The 26983-nt window shown below is 54.4% G+C and overlaps 1 protein-coding gene across 1 annotated transcript in view; it reads right to left on the bottom strand.

The window, feature by feature from the left end:
- Window positions 1-23141, bottom strand: part of LOC141998841 (C-type lectin domain family 2 member D-like) — an 88570-nt gene extending 65429 nt beyond the window's left edge. The window contains exons 1-3 of the mRNA XM_074971817.1: window positions 23135-23141; window positions 22713-22900; window positions 18051-18154 (exon numbers count right to left, since the gene is read on the bottom strand). Coding sequence (XP_074827918.1) covers window positions 18051-18154; window positions 22713-22900; window positions 23135-23141 — 299 coding nt within the window. The remainder of the gene's footprint in view (window positions 1-18050; window positions 18155-22712; window positions 22901-23134) is intronic.
- Window positions 23142-26983: the final 3842 nt, after the last annotated feature.

Genomic DNA, 26983 nt, shown 5'->3' with positions numbered 1-26983 from the left:
CAGAGTGGGGGAGGTAAGGGCACTGTGCCAGGGCATGACACAGCTCAGGGAGTGTGGCTGGCTGGGTTCCCTGCAGCGGATGCCTCCTGGAGACAGGAAAAGAGCCCCCTCCTTATTTCCAGCTCAGAGTTCCTCATCCAGCAACCAGTGGGACAGGCTGGTGCTAAAGGTCCCACATTGGAACCTCGCTAGTTGCAGTGATTTGAGTGTCTTACATGGCTGCATTGCTACGTGGCATAAGGAGGATCCCCGGGTGGGTGAGTTAATATAGGATTATGGCTCTGGGTGTCTCTCTGCTCCTTGTCCCCCTGGCTGATCCCCAAGTGTCTGAGAGGAGAGCACTGGGTCAGTCAGTCACGATTGCTTGATCAGACCCTTGTTTAATTCCCTGCACCCTGTAGAAGCAGAGAAAGGAGGTGGGCTTTGCCCAATTCCCTTGCCGGTCAGGAAGCAGAATGCCCCAACCTGGGAACTGGGTAGGGGACATAGCGAGCTCCAGAGCCAATATGGACCACATGCGCCCCCCTCATGTCTCCAGACCCGGCCAGGGAATAGCAGAGTATCTGAACCTCAGCCACTGTTCCAAAGAAGCACATTGTCACTGAGCCAAGTTGCGGCTACTTGCGGCACAAGTAGAAAATCAAAGACACCCCCCCGCCTCCGTCTCACAACTGTGGTGAGAATATCCAAACCTTCGAACACACCGTAACACAGTGCCCCCAGCCTGGAGTCAAAGGTGAAATGGGTGATTTCCACAACATCACAGAGGAGGCCTTGGAGTGGCTCCTCGATCGACAAGGGCATCGACAGAACGCTCCTCCACAGACGTCCCGTGAAAGAGATTGTGTGAGCTTGTCCCGCCTCCCACAAGCTGAATTGCTGCAGCGGAAGAAAAGTCTCCAAGGAGCGTCTGGGATGGGGACTGGGCCATGAGTCTCCTTGTCCTTGTCAGGCTGCAGGTTGGATTCCCCTTGAAGAAACCAAGGAGCTGCAGAGGCCATAGCCAGCAACTAGAGACATCACTTAGCTGGGGGAAGAGACCTTTGGTCTGTCAGCTCCAACCCCCTCACCCCCCACAACACACGCAAACTCCTCTAGCTGCTGAGGTGCAGGAGATCTCTCTGCTGGAAGCAACACAGGGTCCCCTGTGGTCTCTGTGCCCTGCACAGCAGAGTGGGCCTGCTCACACACATTAGAGATCCATTTCCAGCCCATCCTGGCCCCTGCCATAAATTGCCCTCCTGAAAGAGCCACTGGAGGCTTTGGTCCCTAAGCATGTGTGACCTTTTAATAAAGGGGCTTCCCTGAGCCCTGGGAGCCTGAAAGCCTCCTGGGGAATGAAGTGCCTTGGCCACAGCAGCTCTCTTCCCCGCCCTTTGGGGCACTAGAGGCCATTGTACCGCCGGGACTTGGAGGCTGGCTGTGGGCAATCTGCTCGAGCCTCGTGTCCTCTTGGTTTTAGGTCTTTGGAAAATTCTTCTCCATCGGGCAGAAAAGATCCTTCCTGCAGACAGCAGTGCTGGCCATCCACGACCCCCTACTGCGTGTCAGCCAGGCTGGGCTGATGCTCGTCTACTCCCTCCTGGGGGAAGCCCAGCAACTGATGGGGGTCACGGTAAGCAGCTGCAATCGACTCAGGAGCTTGGGGTGGGGGCTGGGGCCTCATTCCCATCCGATCGCCATTCGCTGGCCTGGTGGCAAGGAGCCTAGTGGGGACTTCTGGACTTCATGGACTTCTCTTCTTAGGATGTGGTGCTCTGCTATCACTCCTGGGAAGGACAGGAGAGTCCCTTAAGTGCCCTCTGGGAACCTTTCCTGCCCCACAGAGCTGCACCCATTTCCGCATAGCCTAGTGTCCATGTCACCCAAGCCACCATCGAGAGTTACTCCCTTCCCTGGCAGCCTGGGAGGCCAAGGACTGACTGGTGATGGCGACTGACTAGGAAGGGCTGAGGCACATGGGCGTGGGAAGCTGGTCTTGCTGCTGGTAGGGCTGGACCCGCTCTCGAGAGATTGGGAGGATTCAGTCAGCCGGGGCTGCTGACCTGCCCCGTTCCCCAGGCCTGCCATCCTGTGGCTTCAGCTTTTGTCACTGGGGTGACTTGGGGAAAGGTCTCAAGCTCTCCCCATCCCACTTCACTGCTGCCAGAATCCCTCCTGCCCCCAGCCACCCTGCTAGAGCCCACTCCCTGCCCTACCTGGGTGGGGATGGAGGTAGGGGTGGAGGAGAGGGTTCTACGAACTTGAGCGGTGTCCCCAGGTGGGTTGGAGGTGGAACAGCTGTCAGGGGCACGGATGGGGAGGTGGCAGAAGTTCAGCCGACAAGGAGGGGGGTTGGCACTGGAGGTCACTAGAGAGGACAGCAAGCCTCCATCCTGGGGGTCAGGAGGGTGAATCCACCACTCAGACATGAGCAGCTGCTGGGTGGAAATGATGGTGCTGGTTCCAGGTGCCCTTAATCCTCCCTGATTCCTGGGGAGTGTCTCCGTCTCTGACATGTTCTCATTCCCCTGCAGCACGAGGATGTCACAGCCAAGGTCATGTGCCAGCTTCACATCATCAGGCACTTGCACCAGATGCCCGAGGCGCTGCAAGGGCTGTGGCTCGTCTGATGCTCTGAAAAGTTCCCCTCCCTGTTCAGCAAGTCCCGCTCCCTGCTGCAGGTACTGCTCTGTCTCACTGTAAATGGGGGGCTAGTGGAAGAGGAAATGGAGGCCCCTGGCACTCACAGAAATTCTCTCCCCTCTCTGTAGAGCCAGGTCCTTCCCTCGGCCCCCCAAATTCTTTCATCTGGGGCAGGAGCCCTTTCCCTCACACCCATACCCCTCCCCTCTTTCCTTGATCTCACCCCCATCCCATCCTCCGTGCTCCCAGGTAGAGATCTTCCTGCCCCATATGGCGCAGAAGGACCTTTGTGTCAGAGCTACAGACTGTCTGCCCAACTGAATATCAGGAAGCTCCACATTTGAGGAGGTGAGGATGGGACAGAGGCTCAGGGCTAGCTTCATCTCCTGCCCTTTATTCTTCCTTTGTCCCTTCTCTGGGCTCTCAGAGTCTGACATGAAGAGGAGCCTCCTCCCCCCATGTCTTCTAGGCCGTGGGGTGTGTGACAGCCTCCCAGATGGGTGCAGTCAGAAGCTGAACCACCTCAGGGAGCAGTGGGGGCAGGTCCCTGGTCCGAGGAAACCAAGCAGTGGTAGTTCTCAAAGAGGCTGAGAGGGAAGACCCCGCTCCCTCATGGAGGTAAGAACCATTGACTTCTTTGGGCATATGGGTTTCTTGGGGGAGAAATGGGATCTCTGCTGCATAGCCTGGCTGGGAGCTTCCCCCATCCCTGGGACAGAGACATCTCCATCAATGTGCCACCCTTGTTCTTTTCCTAGCAAGAGACTCCCCAGAGAACTCCTCAAACCTGTTCTCCTGGAAGCGTTTGTGGGAGGAGGCTCCCATCCCTCAGTCTCCAACTCCATCATGCAGTCTCTTTCACCTAACATCTCCGCTCTCCAGCTCCACTTCCCGCAGTAGGACAAACAGACCTTCAGCTCCTAGAGAACAGACTCTGACCTCCTTCTGATCAGCAATGGGGTTTCACCATCCCCTCAGCAAACCTGTCGGCTGGGCTGGACCGGATTTGAAGGAGGAGGGTATCTAAGAGGGTGGCTTGGCCTATGGCTGCCTAGCCTGGGGCTAGGCCAAATTGATGACCAAGTGAGCCCCACCTGAGAGGAAACAAGGGGAAACAGCAGAAAAAGTACAGAAGCAGAGCGAGCTGTTCATTCGACGGCCTTGGGCCAAAACCTGGAGTCCAGGGTAGGACTGGGTTCTCTCATGGTCCCTAAGGAAGGGGACATAGAAGACCCTAGAAACCCAAGAAGGGCAGGCCGAGCCGAAATCAGGCTGAGAGAGAACTCCCCACGAGAGTGTAAGGCCTTGTTTCTGTTCAAGACATTTTTAGACTTTGGAAGGAGCACGACCCAGGAAGGAGTGGAGTAAAGGTCAGTCACCTGGTTGGAGGGCTGAGTTCCCAGCCAACAAACTGCAAGAGTGAGTATCAGCGGGGTTGCTAGCCCAGCTAGAAAGCGGTGACACGAGGCCTGGACAGCATCTAGCGGTGAGTGAACTCTGGTACACACCTGCTTCCATTCTGGAAACAGCCTGGTATTGGAGAGTGGGTGGGGAGAGCAGGGAGGTGGGAGGGGTTCCTGAGGCTGGGGTGGGGAGGAAGCTGTGGGGCTGGGAGCGGAAGGACATGGCCCAGCTTGTGGGAGGGATCCTGCTGGCTGTGTCTGGAGCCCTGTGTAGCCTCTTCTGTGGGAAGTTCCCATGGGTCAGTGGGGCCTGAATCTCTCCTGCTCCTTTGGTCTCTTTGGGCTTCACAGGAGATGTCTGGTGAGCTGCCCTTGGACTCTGGGCCCAGCACCGCTCAGAAATTATTCGCTACCTTCAGAGAGACAGGGCACAGCTCAGCCTGTTGGGTAGGCTGGAGACTCACACTTCACTCAAACACACAACCCTGAGGTGCTTTGGGAAGCACAGTAACAAAGAAGAGATTTAAGTGAAACTAAGCAAGAGAAAGAGACAAATTTCAAACAGAAACAAAACACAACACACTTTGTAGTGACTTAAACTGAATCTTAACAAGTCACAATCTTTGCCTTAGCAGTTTCCAGACTAACATCTCAGCTTTCCTAATAGACCTTCTTTGATGTCCCTGTAGGGTAGAAAACTTCTCTGTCGAATCCTCTGATTTGATTGCTTCGTCTTCTGGTTTCAGACCCTCTGTTCTCCTTCTGGGCTGCCTGGACCCCTGACTGTAACATCTCTCTGGCCCAGCCTCTTACACAAATGTGTGCTGCAGCCAGGCCAGTGCAGGGAGCAGTGGGGACAGATGATCTCATCCTGTCAGACCAAGAAACAAGGGTCCCATTGAGGCTTAGATGGAAGATCCCAGGCATCTCCTGGAGGTAAGAACCGTCCACTCTTCCGGGCACTTGGGGCTGTTGCAAGAAAGAGGGGGCTCCTGTTCCATAGCCTATTTGTCCTCGTGACTGTGTTTTTTTATTCTCAGAGGATGCGGCCGGGACCCTGGAGACTGTTTCGTGCAGGAGGTTTAAGCGGGGAGAGATCACTCACTGTCATGACCCATGGGTCATTAACCCGGGTCTGCAGGGTTCCTGGGAGCAGCCACCCTCCAGCACGCCACCTGGAAGCCTACAAAAAACTGCTTACCTAGGACTGACGAAGACCAGACCCAGTTTGAGGCTCCTATTGGCAGAGTCCCAGAGCAGCTAATCGGCCCCCAGGACCTCCTTAAACCAGCAGCAGGAACAAGAAGCTGTCTGAACACCCGAGCTGCTCGCCGGCTCTGGACCGTGTGTTGCTGTTCCTGCTCCCACTCCCCAGGCTTGATTTCCTGGCATGCGGACTTGGGGTGACTCATCTGACTTGAGGTGCTGAACACAATTTGGTCTTTTGCTTCTGCTCTTCCAGTGTCCTGACCCAGCTCACTCTCGACTCCTGTCTCGTGAGTGTGGACTCTGCCTCTGACCACTAGGTCTGGCTGCCCATGACCCGGCCATGACACTGACTTTTCTGCATTTCCTCCAATGCCCTTTTCTGCTCTCCTGCTCTGCTCTCCCAGCAAGACACACCGATCCCTTGGCTCCCAGAGTCCTGCTTGCCTGCTAGTCAAGGGCTCAGGGGGAGAGCTTGTCTTGCCCCCTCCCCCACCACAGCTGCTTTTCCTCGGGGACTCTCCCTAGCGCAGAAGAGAATCCGTCCTGGCAGCAATTCAGGAAGTCACAGAAGGGACGGTCTGCTCAGCTCCCTCTGCAATGCCACTGCCCGAGACCATTACGAGTGGGTGCCCAGTGACTGCGCCGGCAGCTCCTTGAGAGACTGCTGGGGGCAGGGTAGTCGTGTTTCCCGGTGACCGCGGGAAGCCATGCAAAGAGTGCGGCATTGAGGAGACTCTCCTGCTGTCCCAAAGGGTTTCTGTTCTCCTGCACGGTCAGACCATGGGGCCGGCTGGCAGAATGGGGAAGAGCTGGTTGGTGATGAGTCGGAGGATTCACCATAGAGGTGGCAGCAGCTGCAGATCCTGGAGTCCCTGCGGTCGGGTTACCATGCGTCCAGATTTTCCCGGACATGTCCGGCTTTTGGGGTTTTAAATCGCCCTCCGGGAGGAATTTGTAAAACTCTCCAAAGGGCCATGATTTCCCTCCCAATGCAGCACTCTGGGGCTGGTGGGAGGGGAGCTGCGCGCTCTGCGGGGGAGTGCGGCACTGTGTCTGGCTCCGCACCCCAGACACACTGCTCTGAGCAGCAGGGTATGGGGGGCTGGAGAAGGGGCATGTGGTCCCAAGGGGCAGTCAGGGGACAGGGAGCAGGAGGGGTTGGATGGGTCAGGGGTTCTGGGGGGAGCCTGTCAGGGGGTGGGCATATGGAGAGGTGTCGGGGGAGACAAGGGACAGGGAGCAGGGGGGGTTGGATGGGGCGGAGGTTTGGGGGCAATGTCAGGGGCAGGGAGCAGGGGGGGTTAGATGGGTTGGGGGTTCTGTGAGGGCAGTCAGAGGAAAGGGAGTGGTTGGATAGGTGTGGGAGACCCAGGGGTCTGTCAGGGGGCGGGGGTGCGGATAGGGGGCGGGGCAGTCAGGGGACAGGTAGGGGGGAAGTTCTAGGGGGGCAGTTAGGTTGGGGGAGTCTAAGGAGGGGGCAGCTGGAGACAGGGAGAAGGAAGGCTTAGATAGAGAGCAGGGTCCTGGGAGCGGGTGATCAGGGGACAAGGAGCAGCGGGGGTCGGATGGGTTGGCAGTTCTGGGGGGGGGCAGTCAGGGGGCAGGAAGTGGGAGGGAGTAGATAGGGGGCAGGGCTACAACTCCCCCCCCCCCCCCCACCGGGAGCGTCCTCTTTTTTGAAAGTTCAAATATGGTAACCCTACCCTGTGGGCCCAGCCTCCACTCCTGAGAGTTCAGGCGAACCTCCCCCTGTTCTCAGGGAGTCTTTGGCTTTCGCGGCTGGGCTTGCCTGCTGTGACGAAGTGGGACTGTTCTTAATGTTTCCTCTGAATAGTGTGGGGGTGCCTCAGTTTCCCCTAGGCAGTTCTTAAGTATCTAGGGGGTGGGGTAAGGGTGTATGATCATTGCAGAGCCCTAGAGGGCAGGTGTGTGCAGCGGTCTGCACACAGAGAATGGCCGACACCCTGTTTCCTGGCCACTGATGGGCTGGGCCCTTCCCCCCTGCAAGGTGAGAGCTAAAGGGTTGGAGAACAAAGGAATCCGGTGACCTCCTGGCCCGGGAAAGGAACAAAGCCCAGAGGAGGAGGGGCTGGAGAGAGTTTCAGTTTGGGGCTGGCTGGGACATGGAGTGAAGGGCAGAAGTGGTTGTCTGGCTCACTGCCCCCCAGAATGGACCCAGCTGAGGGGTCTTGTTCTCTGCACCTGCAAGCTCTGTTTTAGACCATGTTCCTGTCGTCTAATAAACCTCTGTTTTACTGGCTGGCTGAGAGTCACGTCTGTCTGCGAATTTGGGGTGCAGGACCCTCTGGCTTCCCCAGGAGCCCCGCCTGGGCGGACTCGCTGTGGGAAGCACACGGAGGGGCAGAGGATGCTGAATGCTCCGAGGTCAGACCCAGGAAGGTGGAAGCTGTGTGAGCTGTGTGTCCTGCAGACAGGCTGCTCACGGAAAGGCGACTGCCCCAGAGTCCTGACTGGCTTCATGGGGAGCAGTTCCAGAGCATCGCCCAGGGACTCCGTGACAACTGGTGGCAGCGGTGGGATGTACTGCACCCCATGGACGGCGCTTCCTGCAGTAAGTGACGGGGGAGCAGTAAAACGAAGGGGGATTGATGAGGACCAGGTGTGCTGAAGGCTCAGAGAGGAGTGGTTTCGGGGGGTGGTTAACCCCTGGGAGTGTGTGACCAGCAAGAAGGACTGTGCAGTAGTGGGGTCCCCCTGGGGACTGTGGTGAGCAGTCTCAGGGGCGGAGGAACCTGTGGCTTGGCCCTGGGAGAGAGAAGGACTTTTGCAGTAACAGGGTTCCCCTGGGGATTACAGCGAGCGGTCCAAGGGGCGGAGGAGTCTGCAGCTCGACCCTGGCAAAGCAGTGGTGACCTGGAGAAGGGCTGGCACACTAGGGGTTCTCCCTGGAAACCGTGGGGAGCTGAGAGCACACAGGCCTGTGAGTCCACAACAACTTGGGCAGAGCGGAGTGATGGCCTGACACCATCTCCTGAAGAAGGACATTGTAACCCTGTGCAAAAAGAGAGGGTCGCGCATTGGAAAGTTCACCAAGGCACAGTTCATCGTGCAGCTGGAGGAGGATGACCGCTCTAAGGAACAGATTCCTGACCCCAAATGGGGCTATAGCAGGATCTGGGAGCAGCTGGGGTGGTAGCCAGGGCATCCCCAAGACTCCAGTCCCCGACCAGACGAGGGTCTTCACGATCGGGTTCCCCATCGGGGGATCGGAGACGGACGGGATTGGAGCTGAGTCCGAGAGAGCAAGAGGACTGTGAGAGACAGCGAGAGCCCGAGAAAGAGCTGCAGAAGCAGCAGCAGCATGAGCTGGCGGTGGGGGAGCGGAGAGGCCTAGGGGACCCCCCAGGGGTGAGTGGGGATAGACCCCGGGGGGGCAGCTCCACAGGGAACCTCAAGAGTAAATTGCTGCCCCTGGTTAAGGATGGAGGGGATGTGGATGCCCACCTCACTGCCTTTGAGCAGGCTGGTGATTTGAACCAGGGGGACCCTGCGGAAAAGCCCCGGTGTCCAGCTCCCTTGCTGGGTCCCAAGGCCACAGACTCCGTCAGCCAGATGGGTGGGGAGGTGGACAGGCTCCCACTCCTGGTCCCAACCTATATGTCTGTGTGGAGTTTCCTTGGGCCAGGCCCCTCGGACCTCCAGTGGGAGCAGAAGGTGATGGTCAATGGGGAGACATTCCTGGGGTGGCGAGATCCAGGGACAGAGAGAACTGTTGTCAGGCCCTGGGTGGTGCAGCCCCAGAGGCTGAGGGGCTGTGTGAGCTGGATGAGGGTTACAGGGACGAAGCCCCTCGCCCTGCCTATGGCCCAGATCCCTGTGCAGACCCAGGAGGGGTCAGGCTGGCTGGTTGTTGGGGTTCTCCGGGATATCGGCTGTGAGACCCTGTTGTGGGGTGACTGTGTCTCTTTGGGACAGGATCCAGGCCCTGCTCCTGTAATGGCCAAGGGTTTGAATTTGAATCCAGGGAACCAATCGGTGGAGAGGGGAATGGTCAGTAAAAATGCAGATGACCTGGCTGGCATGGGGGAGGAGCGGCTAGGCTCGGGCTACCTGCCTGCCTGTAACCAGACCCCTGGGGCTGGGTGGGACAGAGAGATGCTCCCTGCCCCCTTGCACACTGGAGAAGGGGCTCACGCTGGCTCTGATGCTGTGAGGAAAGCAGCGAGCTCGCTGCCTACCCCCACTGGGACAGCAAGGGCAGTGCTGAGCAAGGGGTAAGATAAGACCCCAGCTGAGTGGGGGGATGAGCCTAGGCAGCCTTGTGAGCTGATGGCTGTGTCTAGTCAGCAGGGTGGGAAGGCGAGGAGAGTGGAAGATGAGTGTCTCTGGACCTTACCTGTTAGCTGGGTGGAGAATTGTGACAGGGAAGGAAATGTGCCTGTGTCTGTCAGGGGTATTGACTTGCCTGTGGAGAGAGCTACCCTGATCTCCAAGCAGTTGTCTGTGACCAGCCTTGTGTGCTGGGACCAGGGGAATGAGATCCCAAGCTGGGTGTCTGGGAAAGGAGAAAGTGTGTCCGGTGTTTCTTTGTCTGTGGAGCAGACAGAAGGGGCCTTTCAGCCTGTCACGGTTGAGGGTCGTGCCGTTGTCTCAGAGTTGGTTCTGGATTCAGCTAAAGCCCAGGAAGGGAAGGGTCCTAAGTTTGTGTCTGCTCGGGAGAATGGCCCTGTAACTAGGTTGCATCCAGTTAGGGTCTATGTAAAATCCCAGAGACCAGACAATTCTGGTGCTTCTATTTTGCCTGTTGCTAGTGTGTGGCTGGGAAAGGGTGTCGCAACTCTGTCTAATCAGGGTGAGATCCTAGCCACAGCACAAGGAGAGCAGGAAGGTGATGTGATTGTGTTATCTACTGAGGGTGTGGAAATCTGTGGCAAGAAGGAAAAGATTCCTGAACTTGTGTGTGGCAAAGGGAAGGAGAATGCTTCTGACCTTTTCTCTAGGAAGTCTGTCAGTTTGCCTGAAAGGGGATTGTGTAGGAATCCGCCGGATGGGCCAGAGGTGATTCTGGATGTAAGGGAGACCCAGAAAGAGTCTGTTGTTGCTCAGGAAAGTGTTCCTCTAGAGCAAGCCCTAGGTGAAGAGGGTAAGGGCAGAATTTCTGGGAGGGGTGAATTGTTGCATAGAAAAGCCCTAGGGAAAGGAATCCTCATGGAGTCTTTGCAAGCAGTTTACTGCCACTGAAGGGTGTGAAAGTGATTTAATCAAGAAAGTTTCAGTTCCTAACAGCCAGAAATTTTCTGTTGTGAATGGATCCACTGACTGTCCTGTTGAAAGACCCAGTGTGGAGAGCTTTGAGAAGGTCTCAGATGGAGGGAAAGCTGTTAAGAAAGTTAAACAGTCCTATAACCAAGTGGCTGTGTTTGGCCAGCTTGTTGGGGAGAAGACCCAATCCCAGTTTGACCCCCTGGGGTTTTGGGGTGGCCAAAGGGCACGGGCCACATAAACCTTCCCACATGCGGCCTGCGAGTGCTATCGACCACCCCCGACCTAAGGGAGTGCGTGACACTGGAAGGGCCTGGTGTAACTCCTACCAAGGAATGGGAGAGATGCTGGGGCATCCATGGGAACGTTGGTGGCTTCGAACTTCCCCAGGTCACCAGCTAAAGTGACCCCGCTCAGTTCGATCTCGAAGGGGGGAGAGATGTGACGAAGTGGGACTGTTCTTAATGTTTCCTCTGAATAGTGTGGGGGTGCCTCAGTTTCCCCTAGGCAGTTCTTAAGTATCTAGGGGGTGGGGTAAGGGTGTATGATCATTGCAGAGCCCTAGAGGGCAGGTGTGTGCAGGAGTCTGGACACAGAGAATGGCCGACACCCTGTTTCCTGGCCACTGATGGGCTGGGCCCTTCCCCCCTGCAAGGTGAGAGCTAAAGGGTTGGAGAACAAAGGAATCCGGTGACCTCCTGGCCCGGGAAAGGAACAAAGCCCAGAGGAGGAGGGGCTGGAGAGAGTTTCAGTTTGGGGCTGGCTGGGACATGGAGTGAAGGGCAGAAGTGGTTGTCTGGCTCACTGCCCCCCAGAATGGACCCAGCTGAGGGGTCTTGTTCTCTGCACCTGCAAGCTCTGTTTTAGACCATGTTCCTGTCGTCTAATAAACCTCTGTTTTACTGGCTGGCTGAGAGTCACGTCTGTCTGCGAATTTGGGGTGCAGGACCCTCTGGCTTCCCCAGGAGCCCCGCCTGGGCGGACTCGCTGTGGGAAGCACACGGAGGGGCAGAGGATGCTGAATGCTCCGAGGTCAGACCCAGGAAGGTGGAAGCTGTGTGAGCTGTGTGTCCTGCAGACAGGCTGCTCACGGAAAGGCGACTGCCCCAGAGTCCTGCCTGGCTTCATGGGGAGCAGTTCCAGAGCATTGCCCAGGGACTCCGTGACACCTGCCGAGACAGAGGACTCAGTGTTTCCATCAGGCTGCTCTGTTGCAAATGCAGCCACCCAAAGACGTGAAGAATGGAAGCGAAAGAGCAAAGCTGGACCCTCCGCTGAGCTCCTGCAATCAAGTGAGCCCAGCCTGGGAGAGACGAGGGAAAGCTCCAAGGTGGCTGCAGGGAGCCAGGGGAGGAGAAATAAATAGTTCATGATGAATCCTACAGGCTTTGTCTTGTGTGGTGAAGGGTTTAAAATGGGTCTAGTTACTATCACATTCAACTTTACAATCGCTGTGTCTGATTGAAGGGCAGATCTGGAAAGGTCAGAGGTCACTCTAGGAGCTTCAAGTCTCACATTCTGTCCCTATTGCCTCCTTTGACCAGCTGATCTCACCCCAACACCTCCCTCAGGTGGTCGCAGTGGTGAGCTCTTTCCCTCTTTTTCTGGAGTAGCCGCCAGCATGGGGACAGGATACATGTGGCCAAGGAAATGGAGAGGCATGGGGGTCACTTGCAGAGGCATGCAGAGAACTTGCAGAGTTGCCTGTTAATGCAGCTCCTATGGGGGAGCATGGTAGGGTACCGTGCACTCAGGGGCACCATTTCAAATTTTGGTGGTGACGGGGAGGATAATTTCACCATGATTCAAAGGGCTACTTCGGCACCTGAAAACTCTAGTGTTTTGGCAGATAACTTAGCAAAGAGCTGACAGGAACACTTGCCAGACTGCTTTCCGGGGAAGACAGCTATAAGAATGGATCCAGGGAATGGTTCTGTATCTCTGAGCTGTTTGGACACTTTCAGGGAACATTCCAGATGCAAGACAGAGATCCCCAAAGTTATCCTGGGTAACCCTGAGAGACTTCTGGAAAACTAGCAGATACCACATCTCTGCTGTCACTTTGCACGACAAACTTGGACTGTCCGAACCTGTTCATGTATTTTACCTGCTTTAACCTCTCAATAACTTTCATATATAAAAGAAAGAAAACTAAATAAATGACGTAGTTACACCGATATAGGGCCGTAGTGTAAACTCGACCTCAGAGTTGTCCCATTGAAATGGAATTATTCACAGCAGTCATTAAAGTGAAACATGCACGTAAGGGTTTCCAGGGCCAAGATTAAGGCCACAGCTTATGAGAGGTGCAGACGCAAGAAGAGAAGAGCTGTGCAAAAACTGAAATACCACTTGGAACTTGGCCCAAACAATGCAGCATGACAAATAAACTCATCTTGTTATACAGTAATAGAGCTGGTTCCAAATGGTTTTACACTCACAATGCAACCTTTGAACGAAAAATGCCACTTTGGATTACATTGATCATTTGAAAAAAGTTCCCTTTTTAAAAAAAACATTTCGGATTTCTCTGCCCACTTGAGAGAGAACACGGAGTTTTTCCCACCGAAACTAAACAAAAATTTGATCATTAAAAACATTTGCAAATAAGTTTGAAGAATATGGGGGGGGGGGGGAAGTGGTTTCTTCTTCAATTTTCATGACCCTCCCCACCCCCGCTATTTTTGACCAGTTCTAATTATGAATAAATGTCTGTCTGTCCATGAATGATAAATATGTCTGCTACTGAAACATTTACAAACAACGGCTCTCGTCAGGAGCCCTGAGGTCACATGACGCAGAGAAACACCCAGGCCTGCGGGGTTCACATTCTCAGAGACATAAACCGCCCCAGGACGGGAATGTCACACACAGCACAGCGGGACTGGCCCGGGTTGGTTAGGTGCATGTTTTGCTGTTGCTGGCAAATTGTGCTTTTTTGAGGTGCGGGGGGGGGGAGTTATATTTGAAAGGAGTTCTTCATCCTCTCCCACTCTCAGCCGGGGTGCCGGAACAGGGGGGACCAGGGCCCACCACTTTTTACTGGCCATAACTGTGAGTGACTGGATGAAGAGGGAGAGAAGGGAGCGGGGTGGGGGGAAGGGGGGGCATGAAGTGGGGGCTCAGGGAGAAAGGCGGCAAGAGGGGGGGCCTCGGAAAGGGGCGGTTTGAGAGGGCCAGGGGTCAAGGAGAAGGGATGGCACAGGGGCTAGGCCACAGTTTGGGTGCCAGCAGCCCCCCCCCCCACTTGTAGGAAGCTTTTGCCCATCCTGCCGTCGTCTCAAATAAATTGGTTACAATAAGAAAACTTTGAGCAACAAGGAGACTCAGAGACCCACAATATAACCGCTAAAATCCTCACCCGCCCCTGGAGCTGGGCAAACAGAATTTTCTGGTCACTGGCAATTCCAAAAAAAAAGATGGAAAAAAACTGGCTTCAGGTTGAACAAAACATTTTTCCAAATTTTTGATGAACCAAAAAGCTTTTAAAAAAAAAAAAAAAAAAGACCCAGGAACATTTCAAGGGTTGTAACGTTTTGAATTTTTAAAATAAAACTGAAGGACATTTTTAAACAAAAAATTGTTTCAAAGTGAAAAATCAAAATGGTTTGTTTGGAAAGTGTCGAAACGAAATGCTTCGACTTTTTAACAACTGGGGGGAGGGGCTGGACGTGAACAATTCAGCAGACTGGATATGAATTCGCAAACTGATGAATCTAAAATAGGTTTAGATGAAAAGTTTCTCCCAGTCTAGTCCCCACCATTGAGGGGCATCGTAAGAGGGATCAGCTCTTCTAGCTGGTTCCCCAGCCCAAGTCTGTCTCCATTTAATGGGTCCCTCCCCCCCACTCCAGTTTAGGGTTGCCAATTTTAATCGGACATATTCCTGAAGATTTTATCACATTACATAATCTTTAATTAAAAATTAATCTTTAATTCCTGCAGACTCCCGGTCATCCTGGAGGATTGGCAATGCTACTCCAGTTTCCTGGGCCACACCCGTGTCCCCACCTAATGGATCCCTTCCTCTGGGTTCCTGGGTGAAGCATCTGTCCTCCATGAGCAGGTCTCCTTCACCATTCTCCAGGGCTGGGTCTCGGTTCCTGTTTCTAATTCCCTGGGCCTAGTCCCCGTCCCTGTCACACACTGCGGTGAGCTCATATTCCTGTGAATCCTGCAGACTTCCAGGCTGCTGGGACGGATGAGTCAGCAGCTTCCTGAAGACGAGTCGAGAGTAGGCAAACACTTTCCCTCTACCTTTTCAAAACCCACATAGGTATAGTGAGACCAGCACCCCCACCACCCCATGCACCATGAGATGATTCCAGGACGCTGGGTCTGAAACAAAAGAGAGAGAAAGGCCCCATGACTAAGGGACTCAGTTAAATTATCCCACTGCTTCCATGAGGATCCCAGAAGATGAAGACGTTCCTGGGATACAGGAAGAGCTTAGTTGGGTCGTGTGCACATGGGCACCACTCAGAGCAGCGGGAATGAGATCTCCAGGCTCATTATCCCCATCGGCCAACCTGACGGAGGGAGAAAGGTGAGCCTGGCAAAGCAGCCCCTGTTCCAGAGTCTGGGAACTGGGATTTTTAAGATGCTCCAGGATGGGGTCCCTCAGGTCTTAAGGTTAGAGGGGAAGGTTATGATCATCTACTCCAGTGTCTCCTGAAGCGTGGGGAAGGGCTTGCCATGGTGGGAAAGGTGGGGTTTGAAGATGAGTACATGAAAATGCGGGGGTGGGGTCGCTAACACATTGCTGACGGGTGAGGGGCACGATTGGTTTCTTTGCCTTGAGGAGGGGGCTCAGCTTTTAAAAGTTTTGGGAACAATAATTTAGCTCCCCCACCAGCATCACCCCAGAAGAGCTCTGATGGGATGGCAATGATGCACCCAGAGCCTTCTGCTGGGGTGGGCGCCCACAGGGTGGCAGATTTCAGTGTTAACATCCCACTGAGATGCCTGTTTACCCAGTTCGGGTAAATTGGCTTCACATTAGCCAATGTCACATTGGCGTCCAGTCATCGGGTACAGAAGCGGATTTCAATGATAGGTTACAGACTACAGTTAGTAGTCCTGCAATTTCACATTTGAGTTCCTGGTCCTGGTGACTTGTTACTGTTTAGTTTCTCAATTTGTTCCAAAACCTCCTCTAATGACACCTCCATCTGGGACAGTTCCTCAGATTTGTCACCTAAAAAGGATGGCTCAGGTGTGGGAATCTCCCTCACACGCTCAGCCATGAAGACTGCTGCAAAGAATTCATTTAGTTTCTCTGCAATGGCATGGTGCCAGCTGCGGAGTGGACAGACCCCAAACAGGCCTGCTAACAGATGGGCTCATGATGCAATCACAAAGACAGACTGCTGCCTACATCAGGGCATCCTTGCTGGAATATGTGAAAATATCTGACTGGGATCAAACAACAGGTCATCAACTGACTTGTTTTCTAAGCCTCCTCTGAGCACATTTTCCAGCTTCCCATCAATCGCAAAGGGCTTTTTTAAAAATGCCATTCAGCTGTAAGTACCTAAGACTGGTCACACTGGGTCAGACCAATGGCCCATCTAGACCAGTGTCCTTTCCTCCAATACTGGCCAGCGATAGGTGCTTCCGAGGGAATGAACAGAACAGGGTCAGTATCGAGTGATCCATCCCATTCACACCCAGCTTCTGGCAGTCAGATGTTTATGGACACTCAGAGCATGGGGTTGCATCCCTGACCATCCTGGCTGATAGGAACTGGTCGAGCTATCCTCTGTGAACTTGTCTACTTCTTGTTTGAACAGAGTTATACTATTGGCCTTCACAACATCCCCTGGCAACAAGCTCCACAGGTTGACTGTGTGTTGTGTGAAGAAATACTTCCTTTTGTTTGTGTCAGACCTGCTGCCTATTCATTTAATTGTGGCAGGTTTCAGAGTAGCAGCCGTGTTAGTCTATATTCACAAAGAGAAAAGGAGGACTTGTGGCACCTTAGAGACTAACCAATTTAGTTGAGCATAAGCTTTTGTGAGCTACAGCTCACTTCATCGGATGCATTCAGTGGAAAATAACAGTGAGTAAATTTATATATACACAGAACATGAAAAAATGGGTGTTTAAAACTATTTCCCCTTGTTTATTTCTCCCCCCGCTCCCCCACTGTTCCTCAGACGCTCATGTTAACTCCTGGAAATGTACTGGAAATGGCCCACCTTGATTATCACTTCAAAAGGTTTTCTCTCTCTCCCCCCACCCCACTCCTCTGCTGGTAATAGCTCATCTTAAGTGATCACACTCCTTACAGTATGCATGTTGAACACCCATTTTTTCATGTTCTGTGTGTATATAAATCTCCCCACTGTATTTTCCACTGAATGCATCCGATGAAGTGAGCTGTAGCTCACGAAAGCTGATTCTCAACTAAATTGGTTAGTCTCTAAGGTGCCACAAGTCCTCCTTTTTTTTTTTTTCATTTAATTGTGTGACTGCCAGTTCTTGCATTATGTGAAGGAGTAAATAACACTTCCCTCTTCACTTTCTCGACCCCACTCATGATTTTATAGACCTCTTATATACCCCCCTTAGTCGTCTCCCCTCATATGGAAGCTGTTCCATATCTCTAATCATTTTTGTTGCCTGCCTCTGTATCATTTCCAATTCTAATAGATCCTTTTTGAGATGGGGCAACCAGATCTGCACACAGTGTTCCAGGTGTGGGGGTACCATGGATTTATACAGTGGCATGATGATATTTTATGCCTTTTTCTCTATCCCTTTCCTAACATTTTTTAAAGGATGCTCGTTTTTTGCCTCTAACCACCTGGCATTTCCCCCCCACACAAGGATGTTAAATTTAATTACATTATGGTCACTATTACCGAGCAGTTCAGCTACATTCCCCACTTGGACCGGACCCTGTGCTCCGCTTAGGCCTAAATCAAGAATTGCCCCTTCCCTTGTGGGTGCCAGGATTAGCTGCTCCAACAAGCCGTCATTGATGGTGTCTAAAAATCACTTCTCTGCATCCCATCCAGAGGGGACATGTTCCCAGACGATATGGGGATAGTTGAAAACCCCCATTATTATTCTGTTTTCTGCTTTTGTAGCCTCTCAAATCTCTGTAAATTTCAGTCGTCACCATCCTGGTCAGTAGTATACTCCTGCTGCTTTTACTGTTCTTTACTCTATGCTTTCCTGGACATATAGTGCCACTCTCCCGCCAGCGTGACCTACTCTGCCATTCTTTCAGTGCTGATGGTCCAGGGTCAAACCCTGCTATCGGCTCAACTGGGGGTTGGTTATTTGATCCCACCCAGATCCCACTGAAATCCCTCTTGGGATGTCGTCTGGGCCATCTCTACTGTACCCCACTTCTCATGGCAGCCCCAGGCACTCAGCATTTGTGACTATCAGGCATCTTTAACGCAGATAGCCCCACTAAAGCCAGACAGATCTGAAAGCTTTGGCCAGTCTCCCAGCAGACAACACTTGCTTCCACCCATCACTAATACACAGAGTACGTAGCACTGACTGGTGCGTCGGCTGAACTCGCTATCTCAGACGCCAGGGACGCAAAGCCCAGGGAATTCACAGAGGACTTACAGGTTGTTGAATTTGGTGCCATTGGCCCATTTCCAGAGCTGCCCAGGGTCCCTCCGGAGGCCAATCCAGTGGTCAAACTTGCCTTTATAGCACAGCACGAAAGCCTCAAAACAGCAGAGGGAGAGGTGGGGTCAGAGCACAGGCTCTGTGCATCAGAGAATCACAGGGATACACTGAAGGGCTCTGTTTTCAGGGAACGGCTGGGGATTTTCGCCTCCCTCTTGCCCAGCTCTGGGTAATTCAGTATAAACTTTCCCATCCCAAACCCAGCTGCCCCTCACACCAATCTGCCCTGGGCTGGAGCAGCTCTTGGGTGCTGCTGGGTCTAAGCTGCCCCCGCACCTCTCCATAGAAGGCCACATTCTGTGTCAAAGCCTCACCTTACAGAACAGCTGAGCTCCCCTCCCCATCACAGGGGAAGGGGAATGAAAGAGCCCAGCTGAGCTCAATAAGGGATGCTGGGAAGGGCCAGGGATGAGAGTAGAGCCACCAAATCCTCAGCCAGAAGGGGCCAGGGCTAAGAGGAGCCCCCCGATCCTCATCTGGCTACCCAAGAGCACTGGCTCTTCAAGTCAATCTGGGATCTCAGTACCCCTTTGGCCCCATGCCACCCAGAAGACACTCAAGCCAGCCTAGCCTGAGAGAGGGGCGGTCTCCTTTTCATAGAATCATAGAATATCAGGGTTGGAAGGGACCTCAGGAGGTCATCTAGTCCAACCCCCTGCTCAAAGCAGGACCAATCCCCAATCAAATCATCCCAGCCAGGGCTTTGTCAAGCCTGACCTTAAAAACTTCCAAGGAAGGAGATTCTACCACCTCCCTGGGTAACGCATTCCAGTGTTTCACCACCCTCCTAGTGAAAAAGTTTTTCCTTATATCCAACCTAAACCTCCCCCACTGCAACTTGAGACCATTACTCCTTGTCCTGTCCTCTTCTACCACTGAGAATAGTCTAGAACCATCCTCTCTGGAACCACCTCTCAGGTAGTTGAAAGCAGCTATCAAATCCCCCCTCATTCTTCTCTTCCGTAGACTAAACATTCCCAGTTCCCTCAGCCTCTCCTCATAAGTCATGTGTTCCAGACCCCTAATCATTTTTGTTGCCCTTCGCTGGACTCTCTCCAATTTATCCACATCCTTCTTGTAGTGTGGGGCCCAAAACTGGACACAGTACTCCAGATGAGGCCTCACCAATGTCAAATAGAGGGGAACGATCACATCCCTTGATCTGCTCTCTATGCCCCTACTTATACATCCCAAAATGCCATTGGCCTTCTTGGCAACAAGGGCACACTGCTGACTCATACCCAGCTTCTCATCCACTGTAACCCCGAGGTCCTTTTCTGCAGAACTGCTGCCTAGCCATTCTGTCCCTAGTCTGTAGCGGTGCATTGGGTTCTTCCGTCCTAAGTGCAGGACCCTGCACTTATCCTTATTGAACCTCATCATGTTTCTTTTGGCCCAATCCTCCAATTTGTCTAGGTCCCTCTGTATCCTATCCCTCCCCTCCAGCGTATCTACCACTCCTCCCAGTTTAGTATCATCCGCAAATTTGCTGAGAGTGCAATCCACACCATCCTCCAGATCATTTATGAAGATATTGAACAAAATCGGCCCCAGGACCGACCCCTGGGGCACTCCACTTGACACCGGCTGCCAACTAGACATGGAGCCATTGATCACTACCCGTTGAGCCCGACAATCTAGCCAACTTTCTACCCACCTTATAGTCCATTCATCCAGCCCATACTTCTTTAACTTGCTGACAAGAATACTGTGGGAGACCGTGTCAAAAGCTTTGCTAAAGTCAAGAAACAATACATCCACTGCTTTCCCTTCATCCACAGAATCAGTAATCTCATCATAGAAGGCGATTAGATTAGTCAGGCATGACTTACCCTTGGTGAATCCATGCTGACTGTTCCTGATCACTTTCCTCTCGTGTAAGTGCTTCAGGATTGATTCCTTGAGGACCTGCTCCATGATTTTTCCGGGGACTGAGGTGAGGCTGACTGGCCTGTAGTTCCCAGGATCCTCCTCCTTCCCTTTTTTAAAGATGGGCACTACATTAGCCTTTTTCCAGTCATCCGGGACTTCCCCCGTTCGCCACGAGTTTTCAAAGATAATGGCCAATGGCTCTGCAATCACAGCCGCCAATTCCTTTAGCACTCTCGGATGCAACTCGTCCGGCCCCATGGACTTGTGCACGTCCAGCTTTTCTAAATAGTCCCTAACCACCTCTTTCTCCACTGAGGGCTGGCCATCTACTCCCCATGTTGTGATGCCCAGCGCAGCAGTCTGGGAGCTGACCTTGTTCGTGAAGACAGAGGCAAAAAAAGCATTGAGTACATTAGCTTTTTGCACATCCTCTGTCACTAGGTTGCCTCCCTCATTCAGTAAGGGGCCCACACTTTCCTTGGCTTTCTTCTTGTTACCAACATACCTGAAGAAACCCTTCTTGTTACTCTTGACATCTCTTGCTAGCTGCAGCTCCAGGTGCGATTTGGCCCTCCTAATTTCATTCCTACATGCCCGAGCAATATTTTTATACTCATCCCTGGTCATATGTCCAACCTTCCACTTCTTGTAAGCTTCTTTTTTATGTTTAAGATCCGCTAGGATTTCACCGTTAAGCCAAGCTGGTCACCTGCCATATTTACTATTCTTTCGACTCATCGGGATGGTTTGTCCCTGTAACCTCAACAGGGATTCCTTGAAATACAGCCAGCTCTCCTGGACTCCTTTCCCCTTCATGTTAGTCCCCCAGGGGATCCTACCCATCCGTTCCCTGAGGGAGTCGAAGTCTGCTTTCCTGAAGTCCAGGGTCCGTATCCTGGTACGAACCTTTCTTCCCTGCGTCAGGATCCTGAACTCGACCAACTCATGGTCACTGCCTCCCAGATTTCCGTCCACTTTACTTCCCCCACTAATTCTTCCCTGTTTGTGAGCAGCAGGTCAAGAAAAGCTCCCCCCCTAGTTGGCTCCTCTAGCACTTGCACCAGGAAATTGTCCCCTACGCTTTCCAAAAACTTCCTGGATTGTCTATGCACCGCTGTATTGCTCTCCCAGCAGATATCAGGAAAATTAAAGTCACCCATGAGAACCAGGGCGTGCGATCTAGTAGCTTCTGCGAGTTGCCGGAAGAAAGCCTCATCCACCTCATCCCCCTGGTCCGGTGGTCTATAGCAGACTCCCACCACTACATCACTCTTGTTGCTCACACTTCTAAACCTAATCCATAGACACTCAGGTTTTTCTGCAGTTTCGTACCGGAGCTCTGAGCATTCATACTGCTCCCTTACATACAGTGCTACTCCCCGACCTTTTCTGCCCTGCCTGTCCTTCCTGAAGAGTTTATAACCATCCATGACAGTACTCCAGTCACGTGAGTTATCCCACCAAGTCTCTGTTATTCCAATCACGTCATAATTCCTTGACATCACCAGGACCTCCAGTTCTCCCTGCTTGTTTCCAAGGCTTTGTGCATTCGTATATAAGCACTTGAGATAACCTGCTGATCGCCCCTCATTCTCAGTATGAGGCAGGAGCCCTCCCCTCACAGACGTTCCTGCCTGTGTTTCCTCCCGGTATCCTGCTTTCCCACTTACCTCAGGGCTTTGGTCTCCTTCCCCCGGTGAACCTAGGTTAAAGCCCTCCTCACTAGGTTAGCCAGCCTGCTCGCAAAGATGCTCTTCCCTCTCTTCGTAAGGTGGAGCCCGTCTCTGCCCAGCACTCCTCCTTCATGGAAAACCATCCCATGGTCAAAAAATCCAAAGCCTTCTCTCCGACACCACCTGTGTAGCCGTTCGTTGACTTCCATGATTCGACGGTCCCTACCCAGGCCTTTTCCTTCCACGGGGAGGATGGACGAGAACACCACTTGCGCCTCAAACTCCTTTATCCTTCTTCCCAGGGCCACGTAGTCCGCAGTGATCCACTCAAGGTCATTCTTGGCAGTATCGTTGGTGCCCACGTGGAGAAGCAGGAAGGGGTAGCGATCCGAGGGCTTGATGAGTCTCGGCAGTCTCTCCGTCACATCGCGAATCTTAGCCCCTGGCAAGCTGCAGACTTCTCGGTTTTCCCGGTCAGGGCGGCAGATAGATGACACAGTCCCCCGGAGGAGAGAGTCCCCAACCACCACCACCCGCCTCCTTCTCTTGGGAGTGGTGGTCGTGGAACCCCCAACCTCAGGACATCGCATCTCATGCCTTCCAACCAGCGGAGTCTCCTGCTTTCTCCCCCCAGACGTATCATCTGGTCCACTCTCCGCAATGGTACCTGTGGAGAGAACATGAAAGCGGTTAGTTACCTGTGTCTGCGTTGCTGGAACCTGGACATTCCCCCTTCTTCTTCTGGAGGTCACATGTTGCCAAGCTTCTTCACTGGCCTCTTGGCTCCGCCGTGCAACCTGCTCTAAATCTTTAGAGCTTTGCCCCCGTAGAAGCATATCCTGACTTTTGTCCAGAAAATCCCTTTTGAGAGGACTGACAGTGAGTGATCCCTGCAGTCAGACATGGACTCTAGAGGTGCCCCGTGCCAGCCAGCCAGGCCTGGCATTCAGCAACTGGAAGCTCATTTACTCAGAGCTGCTCCTCGAGCCCAGGTTCTCCTGCAGCAGCTGCTGAGCCAAGACCAGAACGTTGCAATTCGAGCATCTCTCACCATTTCCTGCTCACTGTTGATCTCAGCCAGGGAGGCGCTGAGCGCAGAGCAGTAGGTCAGGCTGTAGGTCCAGTTCCTTTCGGCCTCAGAGAAATAGTAGCATTTCCCTCGGTATCCGATCCAGCCGTCTGGGCACGTGAGGCCAGCAGGGGGTCCCAGATCAACTGACGGAAGCTTAGGTCTCCACACTGAGAATGAGACAGCGACACGTGTTGTGAGCGAGACCAGCCACCCGCCAACGAGGAGAACATGGGGAGATCAGCCCCTGCGCCCCAGGCTTCTGAGACCCCTCGAACCAGGGTGGGTACTGAAAGGCCGTGGGGGAGCCAGGAGGACGCTGGGAATCCAGCCCCAGAGGGGGGTTATCTGACTCTGCTCTCCCTCTCTTGGGTTCACACTCAACAGGGATGCAGCTGACAAACCGTTCATGCCATGAAGCCCAGGACAGAGAGCTGGGGCCAAGCTCAGGGTTACAACACGGGGTGGGCAGAGAGCCGCAGAGGGAGAGGACAGTTACCAGGGGGCCAGCAGGGGGGCAATAATTAATGGGTAGGAGATTAACTTCAACATGATTTGCCAGGTCTAGTACCCCAAGGAGTTCTGCTAGCCTGGACTGCTGCCCCCTCCCCCTGCTCTGCGCTTTGCTTCCCTGGAGAGGCAGGTTGAGATGAAGATGGGAACAAACTCCCTTCCCTTCAGGAGACTGAACGCCCGCTGCCCGGCCTGTCCAGCGCAGCCAGCCAGGTTCACGGTCACCACAAACAGCTGCCATCTGCGCTCGCACACGCTGTCTGTGCAGGCGGGGAAGTCAACAGCGCGATGAGACCCTGCCCTGCCGAGGTCACCAATGTGTGGGTTTCACACTGCGTTAAGGGAGGTGTCGGTACTGCGTTCCACAGCTCATTTCAGTGACACGCCAGCACCTGCCCAGCACTGGGAACCACCCGGGGATGCAGGAAGGCCAGGCTGGCACCTCAGGGCGACGCTGCAGGCAGAGGGCCCAGCTCATTGCTGCCCTGCACCGTCAATCACCCCCACTCTGCATGGGTATCAGTGACCGTGCCTGGGGCCCGGCAACAGTGACTTGGACCCAGAGTGCTCAGAGATGGGCTGGGGGAAGCTAATGTCAGTCCCGACACAGAGAGTGCCCAGATGCAGGGGTCTGGGAGGGAACAGGAGGGGGGTCGGGGTCTGAGAGGGAGCAGGAGGGGGGTCTTGGAGGAACATCCCCCAGGAATCCTCTGTCCCAGGGGCAGAAGCCAGACAGGCCAGGAGGAGAGACTGACTGTGGTGGCTCCAGGGGGAATGGGATGTGCAGAGAGGGGGAAGGGAAGGGTGAGAACTCACTTGCCAGGACAATGATGAGAACTAAGAACATGGTTGCGAGGGCGACTGCGAGCACAATTGTACATGTCTTATAGTTACATTTCCTGCAGTTAGGACAAGGATCTGAAACAGAAAGACCTGTCAGGCAGGGCCACGAGGACACGTCTCCCCCACGGCACCAGGACTGGAGCTGCCTTAGAACAGTGGTTCTCACCCACCGGTTCATGTACCCCTGGGGGTAAGCAGAGGTCTTCCACGGGGCACATCAACTCATCGAGAGATTTGCCTCGTGTTACGACAGGCCACATAAAAAGCACTAAGTCAGTACAAGCTAAAATTTCATACAGACAATGACTCGCTTATACTGCTCGATAGACTATACATGAAAAGGTACAGCGTTGATAGTCCAATTGATCTATTTCATAATTAAATACGCAACAATCAGAGAGAGTCAGCAATTTTTCCGGAATAGTGGCTGTGACACTTTTGTATTTTTATGTCCGATTTTGGAAGCAAGTGGTTTTTAAGTGAGATGAAACTTAGCAGAGTGCAAGACAAATCAGCCTCCTGACAGGGGGACAGTCATCTGGAAAGGCTGAGAACCACTGGACTCGAACATGCACCGTTCTGTCGATTGCTCCTTCCGTCAGAAACTCTGGGAGAGGAGCCCGGAGGGTCAGGCAGGCTGGGGCTGGCAGAACAGCCCCTCCTTCCCCTCAGCCCAGTGCCCTCCCCTGGGCACTCCCAGCCCAGCTGCCAGGAGGCCTGGTGAGCTCAGGGGTACAGAGATAAGGACCCGCATGTCCTGGTGGCAGTTGCTCCAACTGCCCCCCCACCATCCCCACCCCCATTCTGCCCCCTGCCGAGCGCTGGCTGGGCCCACACTGCCGAGTGCCCCTGTCCCCGCACACTGGGGTCTCACACTGGCCATACACAGCAGAAGGGGGGAGAACGAACCAAGCAGAGATGGGCCAGGGCTGTCACAGGGGGTCTGACACACCCAGCCCAGGAGGGCCCTGCACGGCCCCACGGCCACCGCTGTGTGAGCCAGACAGCAGCTGTGAGCCAGGGATCGGTGCCCTGAGACCCCCTGGGGGTGATCCAGTCCCTCCTGCCCACAGACAGGGTGTTGCTGGGCACTGGCTGCTGCCACTGAGAGCCTGGCCCCATGTTGGGCAGCCTCAGTGTCTCTCTCCAGCCTGTTCCCAGGCAGCGACACCCCATTACCTGGCTCCCCTCCAGTCTCCAGGTGTCCATGGCCCTCAACAGGCCACTCCTGCAGCGGCTCTTCACTCCCAGCAGGTCCAGCTGCTGGCCCCCCCATTGTCTCTCTCAGCCACACTCAGGCCACACACTCTGCTGGAGACGCTGGGCTGGGGTCGGCTCCTCTCTATCACTGGGTCCGATTCAGCAGCAGCGAAGCCGAGCTGGGGCCGGGGTCCTGGCCCTGGCTCCCCGCACACCCTGCTCCGGACTCTCCAGCCAATCTGAAAGTCGAGACGGACCCAGCAGGACAGGTCAGTGTGGCGGGGGGGGGGGGAGGGGGGCACGATTTGTGGTTTCTCATTCCCTGCCCAACAGCCCAACCCCCAGCCAGAGGCGGTGCCATGATGATTGAACCCCCTTAAACGCCATCGGCCCCTCCATCCCCCAGGGCTTCAGAGACCTGATCTGCTACGGACCCCACCCGCCGCGCACCACCCACGCGTGACAGGCACCCAGCTGGGGTTGACAGGAGGAAAAAACCCTCCCTCCCCACACATACCTCCTGCAATCGAGAGCAAGTCGAGAATCCTAACAGGAGTGGGGAGCTGGTGGGCAGGGGGGGAGAACCAGGATGGACTGAGTAAAATCAAGGCAATTAAATCACCAAGTCCAACGTCTCAATTGAAATGATCAATTTTAATCAACTTATCGATTTACACTTCAGTAATTTTCTAAGGCCAAGTGCCCACCCAGTGGGCGACAGAACCATTAAAACTTCATGTCCAAAACTTCCACCAGAGGGGGATGGGGAGGGGCGGGGAAATTGTGGGAGTGGCCCTTTCCTTCCCCCTTTTTCATTGGGAACGCAGGCAGGGGCAGGATGCCTGTGGGAAGCCCAGCCTGGGGCCTCCCAACATTGCAGGGGACAGGGGGCAACAGTGCGCTGATGCCCCCCCCCCCTCGGCTTGGGGCCATGGGAGGGGAAGGACCCAGGTAGCTCCATGCTGCACACAGGTGCCCCATCCCCAGCGAGCAGAGCAGAGGGGTGGGGAGAGCCACCAGACACCTAAGACAGGCCCTGCCCCCAGAGGAGAAGAAAGGGGGAAAAAGAGAGCCCCCCCAGCCCAGAGAGGAGAAAAAGGGAGGGGAGGCACACCCCCCCCCGCAGCCCGGAGAGTAGAGGGAGAGAGGACAGAGGGCCCCCCAGCCCGGAGAGGGAGAAAGGGGGGGGACAGAGGCAGAGCGGGGGAGTGAGACATGAGAGAGGGGCCCCCCCACTCGGAGAGAGGGAGGGGAAAGGGGGGAGTGGGGGAATAGAGAGCCCCCCCAGCCCGGAGAGGGGGAGGGGGAATGGAGACGATGCCCAGCCCACGAGTTGGGGTAAGGGTGGAGGAGCGTTCGGGGGGGTTCCAGCCCCTGCCCCCCCGTGTCCGGCGCTCCCCCCACGAGCCCGGCGCGGGTTGCACGTGTCTCACCGGCTCAGCAGCAACCGTCCGCGCCCGGAGCCTCCCCGTCCTCTGCGAGGCTCCACCCCCGCGCTCCGGGGCCCTTTAAAGCCTCGCGCAGACTCCACCCCCACCCCGCCCATCCTGGCGCTTGTGGCCAATGGAGGGGGGGGGGCGGCCAGAGATGAGTTTGTCCCGCAACCCTGCAACCCGCCCACCAGGGGGAGTTTAAACCTCGGTCACATTTTACTGGAATTCATTAGCCACCTGCCAGCTTCCACTGAGCGCTCCGTC

Source organism: Natator depressus, chromosome 14, assembly GCF_965152275.1.
Source record: "Natator depressus isolate rNatDep1 chromosome 14, rNatDep2.hap1, whole genome shotgun sequence".
NCBI classification, from domain to species: Eukaryota; Metazoa; Chordata; order Testudines; family Cheloniidae; genus Natator; species Natator depressus.
Note: the sequence above shows the minus strand (reverse complement) of the source record. Positions and strands in the feature narration are given on the sequence as shown.